Below are 18047 nucleotides of genomic sequence, written 5' to 3' on the forward strand. Positions count from 1 at the left end.
ACATTACTATTAAATATATCTGTGAGATACCACTATACAGGCTTGTTGACATTGAGGCCTCTCAGTTCAAGTGTCCCTAGGGGGCTTTGTGCAGAACATGTCTTTGGATAGCATGGGAACAGCCGGGCTCAGTCTGGGAAAGGAAGCAGGCTGTCCATTTCTGTTGCACAATCCAATTAGCTCTGAGTTACACCGATAAGAAAACTGGACCAGATCACAGAGGCTTTTTGTGACCACTTGTACATCTGTTTGTTGGCTGGTAAACCATTTGAAGCATCCTCAGCACAAGTTCTAATCAAGGCTTTAACCAGGGATCCACACGGAAACAATCCTGCTTCAAACAGCAACGTGAAACCTGCGGTATGTGCCTATAGAGTATTTTCTCTTTGCTTATCAGTCTGGGCTTTTGATATTTTAAACCTGCTTTACTTAATTCATATTTGTTGAGCACAATAACTGGTGCTTTTGTTTTATTAAGGTAAATAATATAGAAGATTAATATGTTCAGTTTTTTGCATTTTTATCAGTCTTTTAATTTTTCAGGAACTTTTAAGTAACTTGCCAGTTTTGAGAATTCCCAGCATTTACAGTGTTTTTGTTTTACACAAGCACAGACATTACATGTGTGCAAATAAAAAAGAAGAAGAAGGAGAAAAAAAAGAGGGAATCTTCCTCTCACTGCATTCCCTGGTAACATCTGTTTTCAGTGTCTGCCTCCCACGAGATAAGTTCATTAATTTGTGGGAATGTCCAGGAAGCAGATGGCCATCACGTCTGTTTCATAGAGCTTATTGGTTTTTTTGTCGTTTAAAAATGTGTTGCTGGAAGTTTGAACATGTTCACAAATCCTTGCTTTCAAAATAATAGAGCTTGTGAGGGTGGAATTTTAAATTTAAGCATAGACGGGTCCAGGAAGAAATAGTTGCTATAGAGGTCAACGCATTGTCTCTGTGATTTGGTGTTAATCGATGTACTGGTATTGCACATTATCACTATAGTGTGGGGGTGGAAGTGGAGAAAATGGATTTTCCAGCTGGAGAAAGTGTGCCTGTGCGCCTGGACATGACAGATATCACAAATTGAGACAAATACATTTTGAAAATCACATTTTGTTCTTTCTGCAGAGGAAGCAGAGAACTCAGGCTCCTGCATGCTACTAGTCCATTAATCTCCATTGTGTTTGCATTTTTGTTGTAAAAGCTGGTCCTAAATGACAGAACAATTTAACTGAATGCCATGATTGTTGTTGTTATTTTTAACAGATGGTGTTCACTGCATACTTGCTGGCACTTGTCTTCACCGGGACAGGTAAGCCAAATTTCAAGTACTTAGCTTTCTGGCAATAAGGTCATCCACACATCAGTAAAGCAAAATCATCACAATGGTTTGAAGCTCAAATGAGCATTATCTGGACCATCTGGTCTCACAGATCATGTGAAATGACCACGACCTGTTAAAACTGCATTATGTAGTTATGGCTTGTAATGTATTAAAGTTACGTGCTGGCTCCATGGAAACAATACCAGTGGAAAGTCAATTAGGATCCTTTGTCATGGTGGACGCACAAATTCCCTGATTCAGCAACGTCACAATGTTACGACCCCGTAAAGAGCAATAAAGTCCACATAGGGAGGAAAGTTAGGGTTTTGTATGGGTCGAACAAACAAAGGACTTCCCTGTTCACGTCAAGTCAATGTTGACTTCTTTTACTTTTACGTACTTACATCCTTTACATAGTCACGTCACATTACGTGATGTACTTATGTCACTTCACGGTGTACTTATGCCCCATATTTAACAAACATAGTTATTTCAACTGAAAACAAAACCTTTTTCTAACTCTAAACAAGTAGCTTTGGGGCCTAAACCTTGGCATGCCGTACATGAGAAGCGTAGCTATTTAATCAAAAGCACAATCTTCCTAAACCTAACCCAGTAGTTTTCATGCCTAAAGCCAACCCTGCAGCCCTGTACGTAGCAAGCGTAGTTATTTAAATAAAAAACACCATCTTTTTCTAAACATAACCCAATAGTTTTGGTGCTTAAACCAAACCGTGGTGCCCTATACATAACAAACATAGCTATTCCATTCAAAAGCATTATCTTCTTCTAAACCTAACCAAGTAGTTTTGGTGCCTAAACCCAACCATGCCGCCACCATGTAATTTAACACATTATGTACCACCATCATGTAATCTGGTGTTAAGAGACTATGGTCATTTCATATATTTCTGTGAGATCATGTTATATTCAGGGCAATGTTAGGGTGGTTTTAAAGTTAGACCTATCAGGTTCCCTTGATATGCATGCCTATTATATATCAGTCAGGCTCAGTCCATACTAAGCAGGCAAAAATGTTTGCCTTTCTCTCCATTTTGGACTCCCGTCTACACTAAGAAGGCATTATTCACTACTGAAAAATTAGCTTTTCAAAAACGCTCTACAGAGAGTACAGTCTGAAAATGCTGACCTTGGGTTTTAATATGAAACTGAGCTTTTGGGAAACAATAATATAAGCTTGCCTGGACACATGCTGATTTTGTCTGACAACTTCACGATCATAAAATAAGGATTTAATCAGTGTCTCAATACAGCTGTAGAGGAGATACTGTTCGCCTGGGTAGGATTTATTACCTGGGATCGAATAGCTGTCATTCAGTATCCTGACAGCAGGAACAGCAGGCCTCCATGACAACAAAATAAATTGCGAGATCAGTTAAAACAGAATAGGTAAACACAGGGAGCATAAGATTACAGAATGGAAGTTTAACCAGCTGAAGCTCAGCACACGGCTGATGATACAGCTGTGCTACACATATTTAATTGTGAATTGCCTGTTGCCTTGCCTCCTCCACTTGCATCTTAGGTGGGAGGGACAAAGATGCAAGGAGAGGAGGTGAGGAAAGGAATTGAGAATGTACAAACAGAGAAATGAGAAGAGGGGATAGTTTTGTTGCTTAATGACTGAAAGACAAGAAAAAGAATCCAGGTATTTCAGTGTGGACAAGGTCTTCACAGAGAGTAGGTAACCATGTTTGTGTCAATGATGATAGATGTTTTTCTTCAGTTGTACTGACAATTCAGAATGTTACTCTTACTCATGATGAGTTTTTTGCAGGAATGGCTGCAAAATTTGTTGTTCCACCATGTGACAGCCACATGTTTGATAGTGGTGTTGGCTACTGCCTGTCAGGCTTCAACAGGAGCATGGAGACGAGTGGTTATCAAGACAGGTGCCCATGGCCTACTGTAAAACGGTAAGGTTTAATTTATAGTTAATTATAGATACAGATATAAAATTTGCTTTGGTCATTGCTTAACAAATGCAGGGTTCACAGTTGCATTCTCACAATTAATCTCTTTATTCATATCAGTATCAATAATGTAAACTTATAAACTTAATATTTTTTTACCAGGACCTTCAGTACTTTGATCAGGTAGCTTGTGAAAAATAAGGTGTCAGATGAAGTAGACAACAGCTGGTATTCCAATTCACCCCAAAATCAGAAATACATATTTTTCCTCTTACATGTAGTGCTTTTTATCAATCCAGATTGTTTTGGTGTGAGTTAACGGGTATTGGAGACATCGGCTGAGGAGATGTCTGCCTTCTCTCCAATGAAATTGAACTAGATGCGACTTGGCCATGAGTAATGAAAGCACCAATAAAATACATTTGAGAAATGCAACAGCAATGTCTCTTTCCAGAAATCATGACCTCGCTACTCAAGATAATGGACAGAGCAATGTCCGAATCCTTCTTTACTACTGAACTACATCCATCAACTGTACCACCGCACAAAAGGAAGCATGCATCTACTCATTGACGAGGGGCTTGTGCTTGTGATAGTGCAAGATATGAACATTAAGGGGTCATGTCCACCAAAGCTTTTTTCCTGAGGCCGGCATATTTTTTTAGTGATTTGCAATGGGAGCAGGCACTGATCGTCGCTGAGCACTGCATGCTGCAAATTCGAGGACCAACTGTCACATCTCACACGTACAAGTGCGGTGCTTGATCTACTTAAAAAAAGTAAGGCAGTTTTTTTCATCATTTTATCCTGTAGGTCAAGCAAGAGTAGTCTTTGCATGTACATTACTTTTGCAAGTAAAGTCAACTTACTTTTGCAGGTGATGTCAACTTATTTTTGCAAATAAAGTCAACTCAATTGTGTTAAGTTGACTTTACTAGCAAAGGTAAGTTAACATGACTTGCAAAATTAATGTACATACAAAGACTACTCTTGTTTGATCTACGTGATAAAATGATGCAAAACGTTGCCTTACTTTTTCTCAGTAGATAAAATACGATATATTTTTGTCATGGTGAGCTACTTAAATCAAGTATGACATCTATGTGTTGGTCAATCTGTCCAATATAAAAATTGACATTTTGGCCTCATGGTGCTAGAAAAAACAACAAAATTAAGAGGGTTAATTCCCTGGAAATCATAAGTACACTCAGCAAAACTGACATATTGTACAATAATGAAAACTATTGTTAGTTGCAGCCCTAATACTGTATACTCTGGTATTAATTATTCAACTTAACAAAACAAAAGGGCTCGTTTACCTTGTTTAATAATAGTTCCAGATGTGTTGTAATATTTTAGTGTATTTACGGCATGGAACATACAGTATACAACATCGGAAACACCTGAGATGCCAGCGCCAGACGCACCATAATACAATGCCAATGACCCGACACATAACTCATGGGATTCACATCCTATTACATAATGGTTCTTCTAATGAAAAGTGAACTTCCGCAAACATGTTCTACAAAACGAACATCCATTCTGTCTAGCCTGAGGAAGCACTTGCAGGGATGAGACCCCACCGAAAGTCTGACCTTAAAGGTTTGAACATCCTAAGCAAATGACGGCTCCATTCAAAATCTGACCAATACATTGATAACACGAAAAACACAAAATGCAGCACCTCACAAAATATAAAACTGTACAGAACTTTCCTGTTCTGTATGTAAACTATGCATGTAAACTGACCTTGAGATCATGGACTTTGGAGGACACCTTTTGGCTGACATCCTCCAGCTCTAGGAAGATCTTCTGAAAAACCTTGAAAGTGTATTTCAGTTTGTTAGGGTACTTAGTTCCACGGCGTAGCCTAGATGAGGCCCATCAGGTAGGTACAAGCATGTGCCACATCAGGGATACCAAAAAGGACCTCTGCTCCCTCGATGGCTATTCCAGCTTGCTTGGGGAGATCTTCATCTCTGGCTTTGCTAACCACAAAGATGTTGAGGACACGTGTAGTAAGGGCCTCTTGGACAGTCGCAGCATCGTCATCATCAAAAACCTGTAAAATATACCAGAAAGAATAAAACCCTTGTGTATACCAATGTGAATGATGCATACAATATAGCTCTCTTGGCGCACTTTCTCCCCCGCATGGAAGATCAGATTGATATGATTTGGTTGCTTTGGTAGTTTTGAGCAGTTTTGTAGCTTCATAAGACTGTCTACAGGTATCACAGATTTAAATTTAATGCTACTGAAGAGCATTGTAAGTCAATTTAAGACCCATTAGCTAAATCTTCTCATTCAATTTGATAGTTTAATTTCCAATAAATGACAATCTTCAAAATTCCATAAAATAATCTAATCAGAATGTTAGCAGCAGTTCTCAGCACATTCATGTACAAGTCTCTAGGTATCTCTCTGATGATTTTCCAACTTTGACTATAGCATTGTTAATAATTAGATGCTAAAATCATAACATTCCATCCATTTGTACTATGGCACTCCTTAAAAAATCAATTTAATTAAAATACCACTAAGCCATCAGCTATCCTGGATTGCACAACCTCATCTCAAACAGGCAGGGCGTTGAAACAGTTTTCTTTACCTTGTAGTCCTTGATTAGCTCCTCTGTCTTTTCACCAAGGTAGTGAATGAGGCCTCTGATCACAGCTTCTCTTCTGGACTCAATGCTGTTGTCCTATAAAAAAAAGAAGATCATGCTAAGTACAGACATCAGAAAGCTACTACCTATAACTAACTGTTTAACTGTTGTACAGTAAGTACATGCCTCATTTAACATGTCAAGGGTCTCATCAAGTTTCTTCCGACCAGCGCCTCCCTTCCTCCTGTAGAGGCTCAACAGTCTGGGTGTGTATTGGTCCAACTTCCCCAGGAATGTGGACTGTAGTGGCTTCAGTGTGATCAGCAGATTTCTAATAAAAAATATGCATAGAAATTTGAAATATATATTACGATATAAACAAAGTGAATAATCAAGCATAACATAAACCCATATTTGCAATAACTAGGAGCATAATGTATATATGTGTGTGATGTCAAACTAAGGAAAAACAAACAAAAACAACAACAAACTTCCTGGGCCTCTTTCATGGTGTGCATTCATGCCTAAAGTGAGAAACACAGTTGACGCTCCAGAAGGAAGTCACCCCAAAGATAGTATATGGTAAAAAAGAGTGCACACTTCACTCTAGAACCCCCTTTGTCTTTATGTAAACATCCATGACCTTCACAATGCATTTCAGACGAACTAGCTAGCTAACTAACAGCGTTTTATCGAGCTGGAATACATTCTTTGTGTTTCGTTAGGGTGCCAGTGCTTGGTATGGGCATTTAGCTGAGTTTATCCCTGTCATTTTGGTACATGTTAGGATTGGTGCTACCTAGCGAGCACAGAGATCGTCTGTGCAGCACGCATCTCACGAGGGGGCTCTCTTATGGGTCCATGTCATTGGTTCGACAGCCCATTGGTTCGACATCCCTTTATTCCGACTGTCCGTGGGGCTGAACGGCTCGCGGCGGGCGTATGGTGCGCCGCGACCTGCTTGAGGCGGAGCAGGCTCACGGCTTATGTGTTTGTTACTTTCTTTTTCATTTTAACCCACACCATGATCTTTTCCTGACCCTAACCAAGTGGTTTTTGTGCCTAAACCTAACCAGACCTTAACCACAGGGCATCATGATGATGTCGGAACGGACTTCGGAACAATGGGTTTAATATGGTCGGAACAATGGGCTGTCGAACCAATGGGCAGTTCCCCTCTCCTCTCGTATTTGGTAACTCTGAAGTCGGCGCTGTCTATCACCTGCGGCTGGGCTCGCTCTGCCTGCTGCTGCGGTTCAGCGGCTAACAAGCAGAGCTAACTTAACTGCCTACAGCCACCGCTGTGACCAAAAACCTCCACAAATTAACTCACAAGCGCGGTCACCCACACCCAGACACACACGGGTGCTTATTTCTGGCCGACTAAGAGCTAAAACCCCTCGCTAACGGCTAACACCGCACAGGTGTGTTCTGCATGCTGCCGAAAACATGGCGCCCGGGCGCCATCTGATTAACGTTACGTGGAGGAAAGAAAACACATCCCTGCTTACTTTGAAGTACAGCCACTTGAAGCAAGTATTTTAAAACAACTTGCTAACATGAGTTTCAAGTTAGCCTACACAGGAAGTTTCTTGAAGCCACTTGTTATGAATGAATAAATGAATGAATGAATGAATGAATGAATGAATGCTATTCTTAATTCCACCAAGAGCCTCCAGTTATTTTACTTATTAAATTCTACAATAATATAAAACCTTAAAGACGGTAGTATTTAACCAACGATATCACTGACATTAACTTTATTCTTACCTTAAAGTTCAGTCTCCCACGTTCTCGAGCTTTTCTCCTTGGCGGGGACTGGTTTGGACTGGTTTGCTCTGGCACGAAGTACCCAGAATGCACCACACGGGGCGCAGTTGGTGCAGAGTAAATACAATGAGCAATTTGTTTGTTGTGTGGGTCTGCATAAGAAGATTTGTTGAGCCACTTAAATATAGCTTGTTAAGGAAAAAATTCAATATGACTTGTTTTTTGAATAAATGTAGACTAACACCAGGTGCACAACCTATTTTTCCTGTTTTAACCGAGCGTTTCCCCAACGCATTCCCCACTCCATGAGGTTGAGGTTGACAGACCTGGCCAGATGCGGGCGGCTAGCTAGGGTGCTGTCGGCAAGAGCTGTAAGTCATCTGGCAGAAGAGCCAGCAATATCTTCCTGGGAAGATCTCTCATGTTGATTGTCACTATACCAACTGAACTGAGATTAGTTGAGTAGTGTACTATTGAAAGAGCTGATATGCACGAAATGGGCTATGGAAATCAGTGCAAAATTCGAAAATATAGATCAATCAACCTATGGTCAACAATCACTTTTAATAGTGCAAATAAAAGCTTATGCTTATTTTTCTTTTGCATAGATAAATTAGATATTGTTTGTTTACAACTGCGATTGCAATTTATTTCCTACATCCGGCACCATAACGTTCCGTTTCTCCCATGTTGTCAACGCCCGAGTAGGAAAAATCCAACGTCTCCACAGTCCGATGGTCAACGGAACCACCATGCTGTGCGCTAGTCTGTTACTATCCGTCATTTTCACCTCCGCTGGAATGAATGACTTCCGGTCAGCGTCAATCCATCAGTGTGTTAGGCTGTGCACCTAGGGTAATTCACAACTTGATATATTCATGTCAAGAGACAAACTTTGTTTTTTATTGTTATTATCACAGGCTTAATTATATTACAATTACATACTCTCATATTTACTTTTTTCAGTGAACCTTTGTCCAGAACAAGTACTCAATCTTGTGCCAAGAAGTATGATAGGATATTTCCTATCATAGCAACCAGATGCAACCAAGGTGTCTTAGCTGAAAAAAATGCTGCATTCCAAAGCACTCCCAGATGAATATTTCCTGGTGTTTTCAGCTGAGAATAAATGCCTTGGTGGAGGCAAGGCTGTCCTGATCAGCTGAGCTGTAACGTTAGCTAGCTCAGTGAGTGCTAGGTGAGCTAGCAGTAAATGGACACTTCCTTCTGCACAGTGATACAGCTTGCAGGTGTAGTTAGGTAGAAGGAAAATAGTTCCAACATGAAACTGCTCACAACAAGGTCTATGGATTTTCTTGACTAACCGGGTCATGATTTCTGGAAAGAATCATTGCTGTTGAGTTTTTCAAATGTATTTTGAAGCTTGATCAGGACATCTCTGCTTATACAATAAATTGTGTATTTAGCAAGCACTTTATTGCAAATATACACCACGCCATCTGTGAGTCCGTGTTAACGTTTGCTGTTTGTTTGGTTGCCTTGGCATACATGTGTTGCCATCTCTGAAAAAAACATTGTAGAGCCCACTGAGTGAAAACTGAAGGCTGGATACAGTGGCACATTACACATTTTATGGCCTTTTCAGTAAAGATATACGACCTTTAGTCATGGGAAAGTCAGATACTTTCCTGTTTCCTGGCTACATTTGGTGCTGGTCAAAGTTTCAGCTAATTACTCAACTTTTAATGAAAAAGTGCTAGACTGTTGCTGCTGGGCTCATATTTCCAGACAGCTGTTGTTTGTGGAGACTTTTGCTCTTGCTGTGCCACCTACAGTAGACTGCAGTATACTTTAATTATGGCTGTAATAATCCATATTTTACTGTTAACATGATTTGGGGCTAAGCTTCCATACAGCTCAAATGGTGTGTTAGGGTGGAGTGTCCATCATCGCACGGAGCCCAGCTTGTTGATCAGGCTTCCAGCTGTCAGGCTCAATTGAATCTCAGTGGATATTTTCCACACTAAAACCTTGTAGTGACAACCACTCGCGCGATTTATACTGCTTTAGTGAGGCTATGGTCGCTTCCCCACCCAGAGGACATGACACATCAAAAGTTAACAGTGAAATGTAAGCTGACTCCTAAACACCAGTGGGTGATTTCTCCATTTATAAAAAGCTTGAAGTCGCTAAGGCTAGATGTTTTTGGCTCACTTTGCGTTATCTTAAAATACTGACTTTAAATATTAAAGTTGCAGCTTTAAATGCCCATGCCAGCCTTTTTTTTTTCTTTTTTAAAAGCCGATACTTCAAGTGATATTTGTCACATTAGTGGCCACTTTCAAAACACACAGGAACCACAGCTGAAAGTATTTATAAATGGTCTTCTACCTTGCAGACATTGTTTTCCATTAATTTCCATATGAAGATACAGACTTGAAAGATGAGTTTGGCACCTCTTTCAAAAATTACCAGCCCATTAAATGGCCATTATCAGTTATTATCACCACCACTGCAATGCTTTAGTTGAGGCAAACTGTACCTACCAGTTGGCAAGAATGGAGAGAAAAAAGACAGAAGAAGAGAAGAAAAAGAGATTTCCAGCATTAAGAAACGGTTGCAGCTTCATTTGGCTTAGGCACCAAAACTATGTAGCAAGGTTTAGGAATCATAAGTGCTATACTGTAGACAACTGGACTTGCTTGCGTTTCTTGAAGACGATATACGTAGCACTTATGATTATCAAGACCTGGATGACTGAGAATCTTCACCGACAGAGGTTTAGGAATAGGTCATGGGTTGGATTAAAATAAGTGAGTTTGTAACATAATTTATGTACTTAGGTTAATTTAGGTTACATATGTGACTTAAGTTTGGTACGTTAAGTGCTTCACTTAAATTATTTAACAAACTTACATGTAAGTTAACGTAAAATAAGTCAAACTTTTGGTTTCACATGGAACACAAGCAGCAGCTGCCTGAGTAAAGGCCCGTGTTTGTTTGACCTCTTCATTATCCACCTCAACCTCCTTCTTATGCAGACTTTGTCCCTCTTTATACTTAACCTGACACCTCCTTTGCTTCTGTCATCATTATTACTGCCACTAGAGTTTGCTGCCTTATAATAAACGTAAATACGTACACAACGTACACAAACATCATGCATTTCCTGTATTTTTGTCAATTTAGTTTTGCTCGTGTGAAAATACTGTTAACTGCAAGTGTCTACTGATATGAGATGTTAGCATTGCTTTACCATGCAACTGAAAATTCATAACATAAACTTAAATGCAGGAATGAACTAGCAAGATCTTTTTCACAGACTACAGACTAATATTAATTCTAAAAAAAAAAAAAAAAAAACCCAATGTAAGAATGTTAGAGGGACCACTGGAAACATTTTGAGCCATCTTAACTTTGTGCTCTACCTTGCTCTCTTTCTTTGCAGCACCTACAACGCACTGAAGGTTTGCGTGGATGAATGGGCAAGTGTGTCTTGGTGTAGGGGTCACGGATTTCTGGTAGACGAGGTCTTCCTGGAAGTTCATAAGATGTACTTCAAGCTCTGCGGACAGGTCCACGACCCCCCACTCACCACTCTCATTATGTTAATAGCACCTGTTTTAATCGCCACACTCTTCCTGCCAGTTCTGTGTGTCAGTCTAACCACCTGGGATACAGAGATGCCCAGCACTTTGGGCCTCTGATGTGCTGGGCTGACAAAGGAAAATTGCAGGATTTTTCAGCCTGGGACTTATTCCGACAGTGGGTCATGCTAGCTTTGCACTAACCACTGGGGGCGCAGAGATATGAGGAAATGTGGGCTCTAGCTAAACAACAAATACTGTACATAAGATAGGCTTTTTCAATAAACCTCAAATTTACAAAGTTTGTTCGGAACAATTTGCCATATAACTTCTTTTCACTTTTGGTCAGATTCTGTAATAATTCATGTAAAACAGAGACTGAGTGCAAAGCTGGCATCACCTAGTCAGAACCAATGATTGTAGAAATTTAAAAAAGAGAAGGCCTTCTGCAGTTTTCCTTCAAGTAATAGAGACTTGCTTACACATGTATACAAACACAAACCAACATACAATGTACTATGGCACTATTACAAACTTAAATTTTGGAGGACCTTTTGTTTTATAGTGTTTCTATGAAGAGTGCTCATATTAAACATGGCCAAAGTGCTAAATAATGATGTAAACATATAAGGAGGTAATCTCTGTGAGCAAAAACCTCAGGTTTTCTACTATTTTGAACACTCCGTTTCCAAAAGGATTTTCTACTCAGCTATAGTATGACATCATAGTGTGCTGGAGTTCCTCTGCTTTAGGCATGCAACTGCAAGTGTATATATTATGTAGGCTACACTGCTAAATTAAGCTACATGCTAATGTTAGAAAAACACGTAAACTTGGTTGCCAATGGTGTCAATTTCTTGCTGATTTCGAAAGATATTCCTGCCAGAGCATATCCGCCTTTGTTTAGAAGTTATCACTGGTGATAATTCACCGTAAAAGTGCCGCTATCCTCAGTTACAGTTATTCCCTAGCTGCAAGTACACGTTAACATCAAGGAAGCATGTAAACCTTTCTGCTGATGTTGTAAATTTTCCCTCAATATTGGGTCATATTCCTGTTGGAACATGATGCCTGACATAAGGTCTGCGGTTAACACAAGCTTACAGGACTTTTTCCTTTTCGTTCTACGACATAAAACAAAGACGTTTGCTAACAAGTGGCTAAATGAGACTACAGAATGTCATCACCATGGCTTTACAGCATCGTTGTGGTAGGGGTGTTAAATCATGTAACTGTAGTGTGGGTCGTCTATAGCCTAATGATAGCTTTTTACTTCCGGTAATAACATTTAGGCTTCAAAAATCAATAAAGTGGTGTCCATTTGTGAACATTACCTTGCTGAACAAAACGTGTACATTTTTAAAAGGTTTGTTTGCCACAGAGCTTATTTTCCACAATCATTCACAATCCAGTGAAAAAATTCCAAACATTTTTTGACAAAGGACCAGGGAGAAGCTAACTTCTGCGTCAGCCTACATAAAAATGTCATCCCTTGGGGACTCTATTCTCCATTACAGTCATTCCCTGGCTGCAGTGACAGTGCAGAGATGCCAATCAGAGCAGACTGGGCTTTAAGGGGGCTTAAAGAGACTGGCACTAACATACAGAGTCAGAGGGTGAATACAAGTGTTCAAGCACAGACAGTATTTTTTTTTTACCACTAAAGCATGTAAGAAACCTTGAATACAAGTGTGAACCTGAAAATGAGCATTATAGGTCCTCTTTAAATTAAAAGTGCCCAATGAAAGATGATATTTTCCACTAATATTCAATATGTTCTTTTCATTTTCATTCTAAAACCTTACATTGCATGGTATCAAATGTGTTCCACATCACTGGCTGCTATTTCTTCCAGAACAACTGTCAAGCCATTTATTGTTGCAATATTTTTTCTCTCCTCAAATGTCAAATGTTCTATATCTCTCAGTGGCTGGGTGTGTCATGAGGTTCTGTAAATCAGCACGCATTAAACATATCATCATTCTGTAGGCAGAAATTTATACTTGACTGTCTAAATACTTTGCTGTGAATGTCTGAACTTTCTGGAACTAATTATTCTGTCATATATGGTGAACCCCACCCATCTGGCACCTATAGCAAGTAGAGGAAAGCAAAACCTTAATGATTTACTGCACCAGTTCACACCAACTTCACTCCAGAAGTTTATGTGGCACTTGAATAATTTGTATTGTATCATCAACTTTTTAAGCTGACCAAAAAAAAGAAGAAAAAAGAAAAGAAAACAATGATTCTGTTTGTATTTGAAACACATAATAAATATTTATTTCAGACAAAAAATAATGTTTTACAGTCGTTTGAAAACCTCTTTACAACAAGATGGACCTGCTGTTCAGGTATCCACACAAACTGAGTGTCAGTCTCTGTTAATGAATGCAATCACACTGCATGTCATAATTTTGTCATCAGATTAGTATCCATCAAAAGACTGTTAGTTAGACTTCATGAGGACCGGCTGTGTGTCATCAAAACAATCTAACGCTCCATTAAGCAGTGCTTTCAATTGAACTCGAGTCTAATGCCTACAATGGGAAATTGACTGCCAATCTCACTGAGAATCAACGACCCAATGTGCAGCTCTGTGCTCTACTGTCCAATGGAATAGCCATGTCGCTCTGTTTCTGCTGGATGTGTAACAAGTTACCGTGAGCTTGCTGTAAAGTTTCTGTGCTCCAGAGGTTATAAAAACACTTAGCGCAGCTTAAACAGTGCTTTGACATTAATACTGAAGTTTTATGGAAATCATAGCTTTAAATGAGCGGCATCGTTGTAGAAATCAGGCATGCCTGAATGAACATATCTTTCACAACACTGAAATAAACGTTTTGTGTTGATGAGAATATTTCACTGAATAAAAAAAAAAGTATCTATTTAATATACAACCTACAAGATCAACAAAATATGGCAATGAAGAACAAAATTTGGAAGCTAACCCTGCCAAGGAACTAATCCTTTGGTATGCAGTGCAATTAAAGAAACATGACTGGCATTCCTGTAGTATCCAAAAGATACTATCCACTTAAATTCTGTGCTCCGCTATCAGCATGAACTACCTTCCTTATAATAGTGGATCTAGTTTCAAACATCTGATTTATAGCTATATAATAGTTGAAACTAACACACTATTCCATATGCTAGAACTCCAAGATTGCCAGACGTCTTTACTCAAAGCAATGATGCTGAATTAAAAGAGGTTCAAAAATAACAAAGCCAAGTCTTAGATTTTGGTGGGTGGTCTGCCCTGCTACCATGGTGGTATAAGGCGACTAAATGTGGTAAACGCAGAACATTGACATGGCAGAACTTTGAGGGTCAGAAAAAAACTATTTTTCTTTTCATCTTGCACGTTTTAACATTCAGCGCCCAGAAGGGACAGAGTGGCAGCACCACACCTTTTATTATCTTAAATAATACCCACAATTCCACTTTCTCTCTTGTGTAAACACCAAAAGGATGTTTTGCTACGTATATGCTCGCTGGCTCTGTCTTGGCTATGGGCTACGCAGCTCCACACACACTCAGACACACCAGGTCTTACCATAACAAGAGCACGTGGATGTGTTGAGCAGTCTAACAGACTTGTATTTTCAGACAACAAAGGCCTTTGACTCTTTTACCACTGTGGGTTGACCAACACAGCAAATACATAGTTCCACTGAATTTAGACGGCAGTTGCAACAACTTGAACTAAAAACGTATTGGTCAAAATTCACATCAGATGTTAACAAGCTAATTTAGTATTTGTTAAGACAAAATTTAGACCCACACAATGATTGTCATCTTATTTAAATGGACATTTTGTTTGATCAGGTCAAAATTGTTTTGATCAGATGATCACAGCTGGTGTCCATCTAATCTTTGCTTCTCATAGGACTGCACATGTAAGTGTTGTGTGAATATTAGCCTGCGCTGGTTAAGTATGGAAGGTAATTAATAACAAAACTATTTATTGAGCACAAAACAAATTCAAATTCTAGTCAACATGAGAGCGTACAGGGACAGATCCGCCCGTTGTCATTTCAAAGTCGTCAAATTTGAAATGCCCCTCTGTGTCTGTTATCAACGCACAGGGCACTTTTTACTGTATCTATGCGAGGTATAGCTGAAACACATTTTAACAGGTGGTTGATTTGAAATGGTTTAGCAAAAAAACAAAAGAAAAACAAATCAAACCTGCTTGGTTAAGTTTAGAAAAAAAACATGTTTTGGGTACAAATCAGTGTGGCATAATATGATGTTAACACAGGTGTAGGCAACCAGCGGGTCTGGAGCCACATGCAGCTCTTTAGCCCCTCTCCCATGGCTCTATGTGGCTTTTACAAAAAAATATATGGAAATGACTAAGTTAATTTTCAACATTTTAATTTTTCATTGCTGTAGGCCTAAAGTGATTCTTACATTTTTCAGTTGTAAAAATGTCTAACCTATACACTCAAAAAAAAAAAAAAAAAAAAAAAGCTGTCAACTAAAGTGTGCGTCATACGTCTATGACCTGTTCCCTTCTCCTAAATGTTTGTAAACCTAAATAGCAGTGGCTAACTTGCAGTGGAGTCTCCTGCGCCTAGCTATTGATTCCAAATCCAAAAAAGCAAAAGTCTCAGAGGAAAAGGATTTCTTTGCCTTCACAGCCAACGCTGAACTGTTGAAGTACAAAATAATCACAAGTAGTCCACTGCAGAGTAGCCACCGTGTGCTAAAACATATTAACAGATGCTCATTTAGAGCTATTAGTAATATTGATTGGCTAATTTAGACCTAATAGGCTGTGTTACTTTTATTATAAAGCACAAATATGTATTCCGGCCCCAGAAAAAGAAAATTTAAAAAAAGTACATTCATGCCAAAAATGGTTCTTTCGATGGCAAAGGTTGCTGACTCCTGTAACACAACAGTGACTTTTGGTTTCATACTGGAAATGGGTACGCAAGTTATGTAACGTTACATTAAAACAACACTGACCTTTGATTTTACACAGGAGACAAACAGTGGTCTCCACCTCTCCTCCCTCCCACCCTGCACAGACTTACTCAATCTTTATACCCCGTCAGCTGCCTAGGCATCAAGTATTACAGCAGATGGTTTTAAACTGGAGATAGTAGTTGAAAGCCCATCGCGTCTCATAAAGATGCCAAAATGTGCCTTTGGCGTCGATATCACGCCGAGGGGCGTGACAAAGCGTTGGGTATTTGACAACCTGGGAATGACAACGAGCTCAACATATTTATCATCTCAATGCAAGTTTTGTGTAAAACATGTTGTAAAATCTGTTCTCAATTTTCTCAAGCTATTTCAGCTGAGTCTCTGAGGTCTTTACAATATCAAACTGCTTGCCAACAATTTTTGGCTAACAGGCTTTGACAAGACATGAGTATGTCCAGTTATTAAGGTCACAATTAAAATCTTCTGACCAGATGATACTCCAGGTCAACTCTAATAGACTGTTCTGTTTTCAGTTGGAGTTCACATGAAACAAATATATAGTGCCAAAACACATAGCAAGTGACTTTGAAGACAGAACACAAAGGAAGCCTTACTGCTAGTTTTTAGGGCTGTAGCTAAGTACAGAGGTCATGTCTTCTGTATTTTGGGATCTGAACTGTAGTAACATTTAAAGCATGGTTCAAATTTAAATCTGATTATATCCACACCAAGAAAAATGACTCAATATAAAACGGAAAAAATAATTTTCCCAACTAGACATTCATTCCTGACAGAGGGGAGAGAGTTCTTGGACAAGCATGTAGGGATACTCTGTGGCATGTATTTGTTATAAATTAAAAAAAAAAACATAACAAAATAAGCAACAATAAAACTGTTGTTGAATTAAACATGGAAAATATTTTAATATTAATACAATTTAAGTTTTTTTTCCCCAGTTTATAAATTTGCTTATGGAAGTGGGAGGTTGGCTAAACCTAAAAATTCTTACAATTATGACGAGAGCCCTGCTTGCTTACATCTAACATATAATGCTTCTTGTGTGCTCAACTAAAATTTCTCCATGGTCGCTCAATAGCTTTGTCATCAATGAGCCTCCATAAAGTGGAATCAGTCTTGCTTAATCTGACAAGCGAAATCATGTGCCTGAAAATATGGGCAGCCAAACATTTACATTCAATAATGTCACAAACACAGTGGGGCCACGTATAATAGAGTATAATGGAGATAACTTATCAGTGTCTTAGCTCTCAGTTTGCCTGTCCAGTCTTTGTAAACCCTAAAACATAAACATGTGGTTGAAAAGGTCCATTAAGCCTACGTTAAATTAAACTGCTATAGAGTCTTAATGTAAAGCACACTCAGTAACTCATTAACTTGGGGAGCTGCAGAATTAAACATGTACTACACCAGGTAAACGCTTCACATCAAAGTGAAGCTTCACGTGTAGGCCTAAAGAGAACAATGGAGGATTAATTCAGTTATAACTCCTTGTCACGTCACTGGAGTAAACACATTATTCTCTTCACTTGCCCTCATTTTCTCCATTGTGTAACACAAAAGCCTGGACTGTAAGCCGTATATTTTTTTACATTGCAAGTGTTGGATTGCCTTGACCGCTTTATGTACACACAAGAGAGACAGCAAACTAAAAGGCTGGGAAGTGATATTTACAGATCGAAGGTCAGTTTCCCCTGAGACAGAATTCTTGCATGGCTCGTAATGTAGGACACGGTTACGTGAAATGAGATATACTAATTCTTGTGGTTAGCATACAAAAACTACTCTACACTGCTGACCTTTAAATGTCTTTTAATGTACTTTTAAAAAGTCATGATCTTTGTGTCACTTTTTAGCACTTTGGGATGTTTTTAATTGATTGTATGCCTGCAGCAGTAATCATTATTG

The 18047-nt window shown here is 39.1% G+C and overlaps 1 protein-coding gene and 1 long non-coding RNA gene across 2 annotated transcripts; one reads left to right on the forward strand and one right to left on the reverse strand.

The window, feature by feature from the left end:
* The first annotated feature begins 119 nt into the window (after positions 1–119).
* On the forward strand, positions 120–15812 carry LOC117251841 (receptor activity-modifying protein 1). Its single transcript, XM_033618409.2, has 4 exons — positions 120–360; positions 1263–1308; positions 3119–3257; positions 11045–15812. Exons 2-4 carry the CDS (start codon positions 1263–1265, stop codon positions 11301–11303), a joined length of 444 nt encoding a protein of 147 aa, XP_033474300.1. The 5' UTR covers positions 120–360; the 3' UTR covers positions 11304–15812.
* On the reverse strand, positions 4321–7803 carry LOC144466853 (uncharacterized). Its single transcript, XR_013493263.1, has 4 exons — positions 7636–7803; positions 6052–6196; positions 5869–5961; positions 4321–5319 (listed from the first exon to the last, which is right to left on the reverse strand). It is a non-coding gene; the product is annotated as an uncharacterized LOC144466853 (long non-coding RNA).
* Positions 15813–18047: the final 2235 nt, after the last annotated feature.

Source organism: Epinephelus lanceolatus, chromosome 14 (genome assembly GCF_041903045.1).
Source record: "Epinephelus lanceolatus isolate andai-2023 chromosome 14, ASM4190304v1, whole genome shotgun sequence".
In the NCBI taxonomy this organism is placed as follows: Eukaryota; Metazoa; Chordata; class Actinopteri; order Perciformes; family Serranidae; genus Epinephelus; species Epinephelus lanceolatus.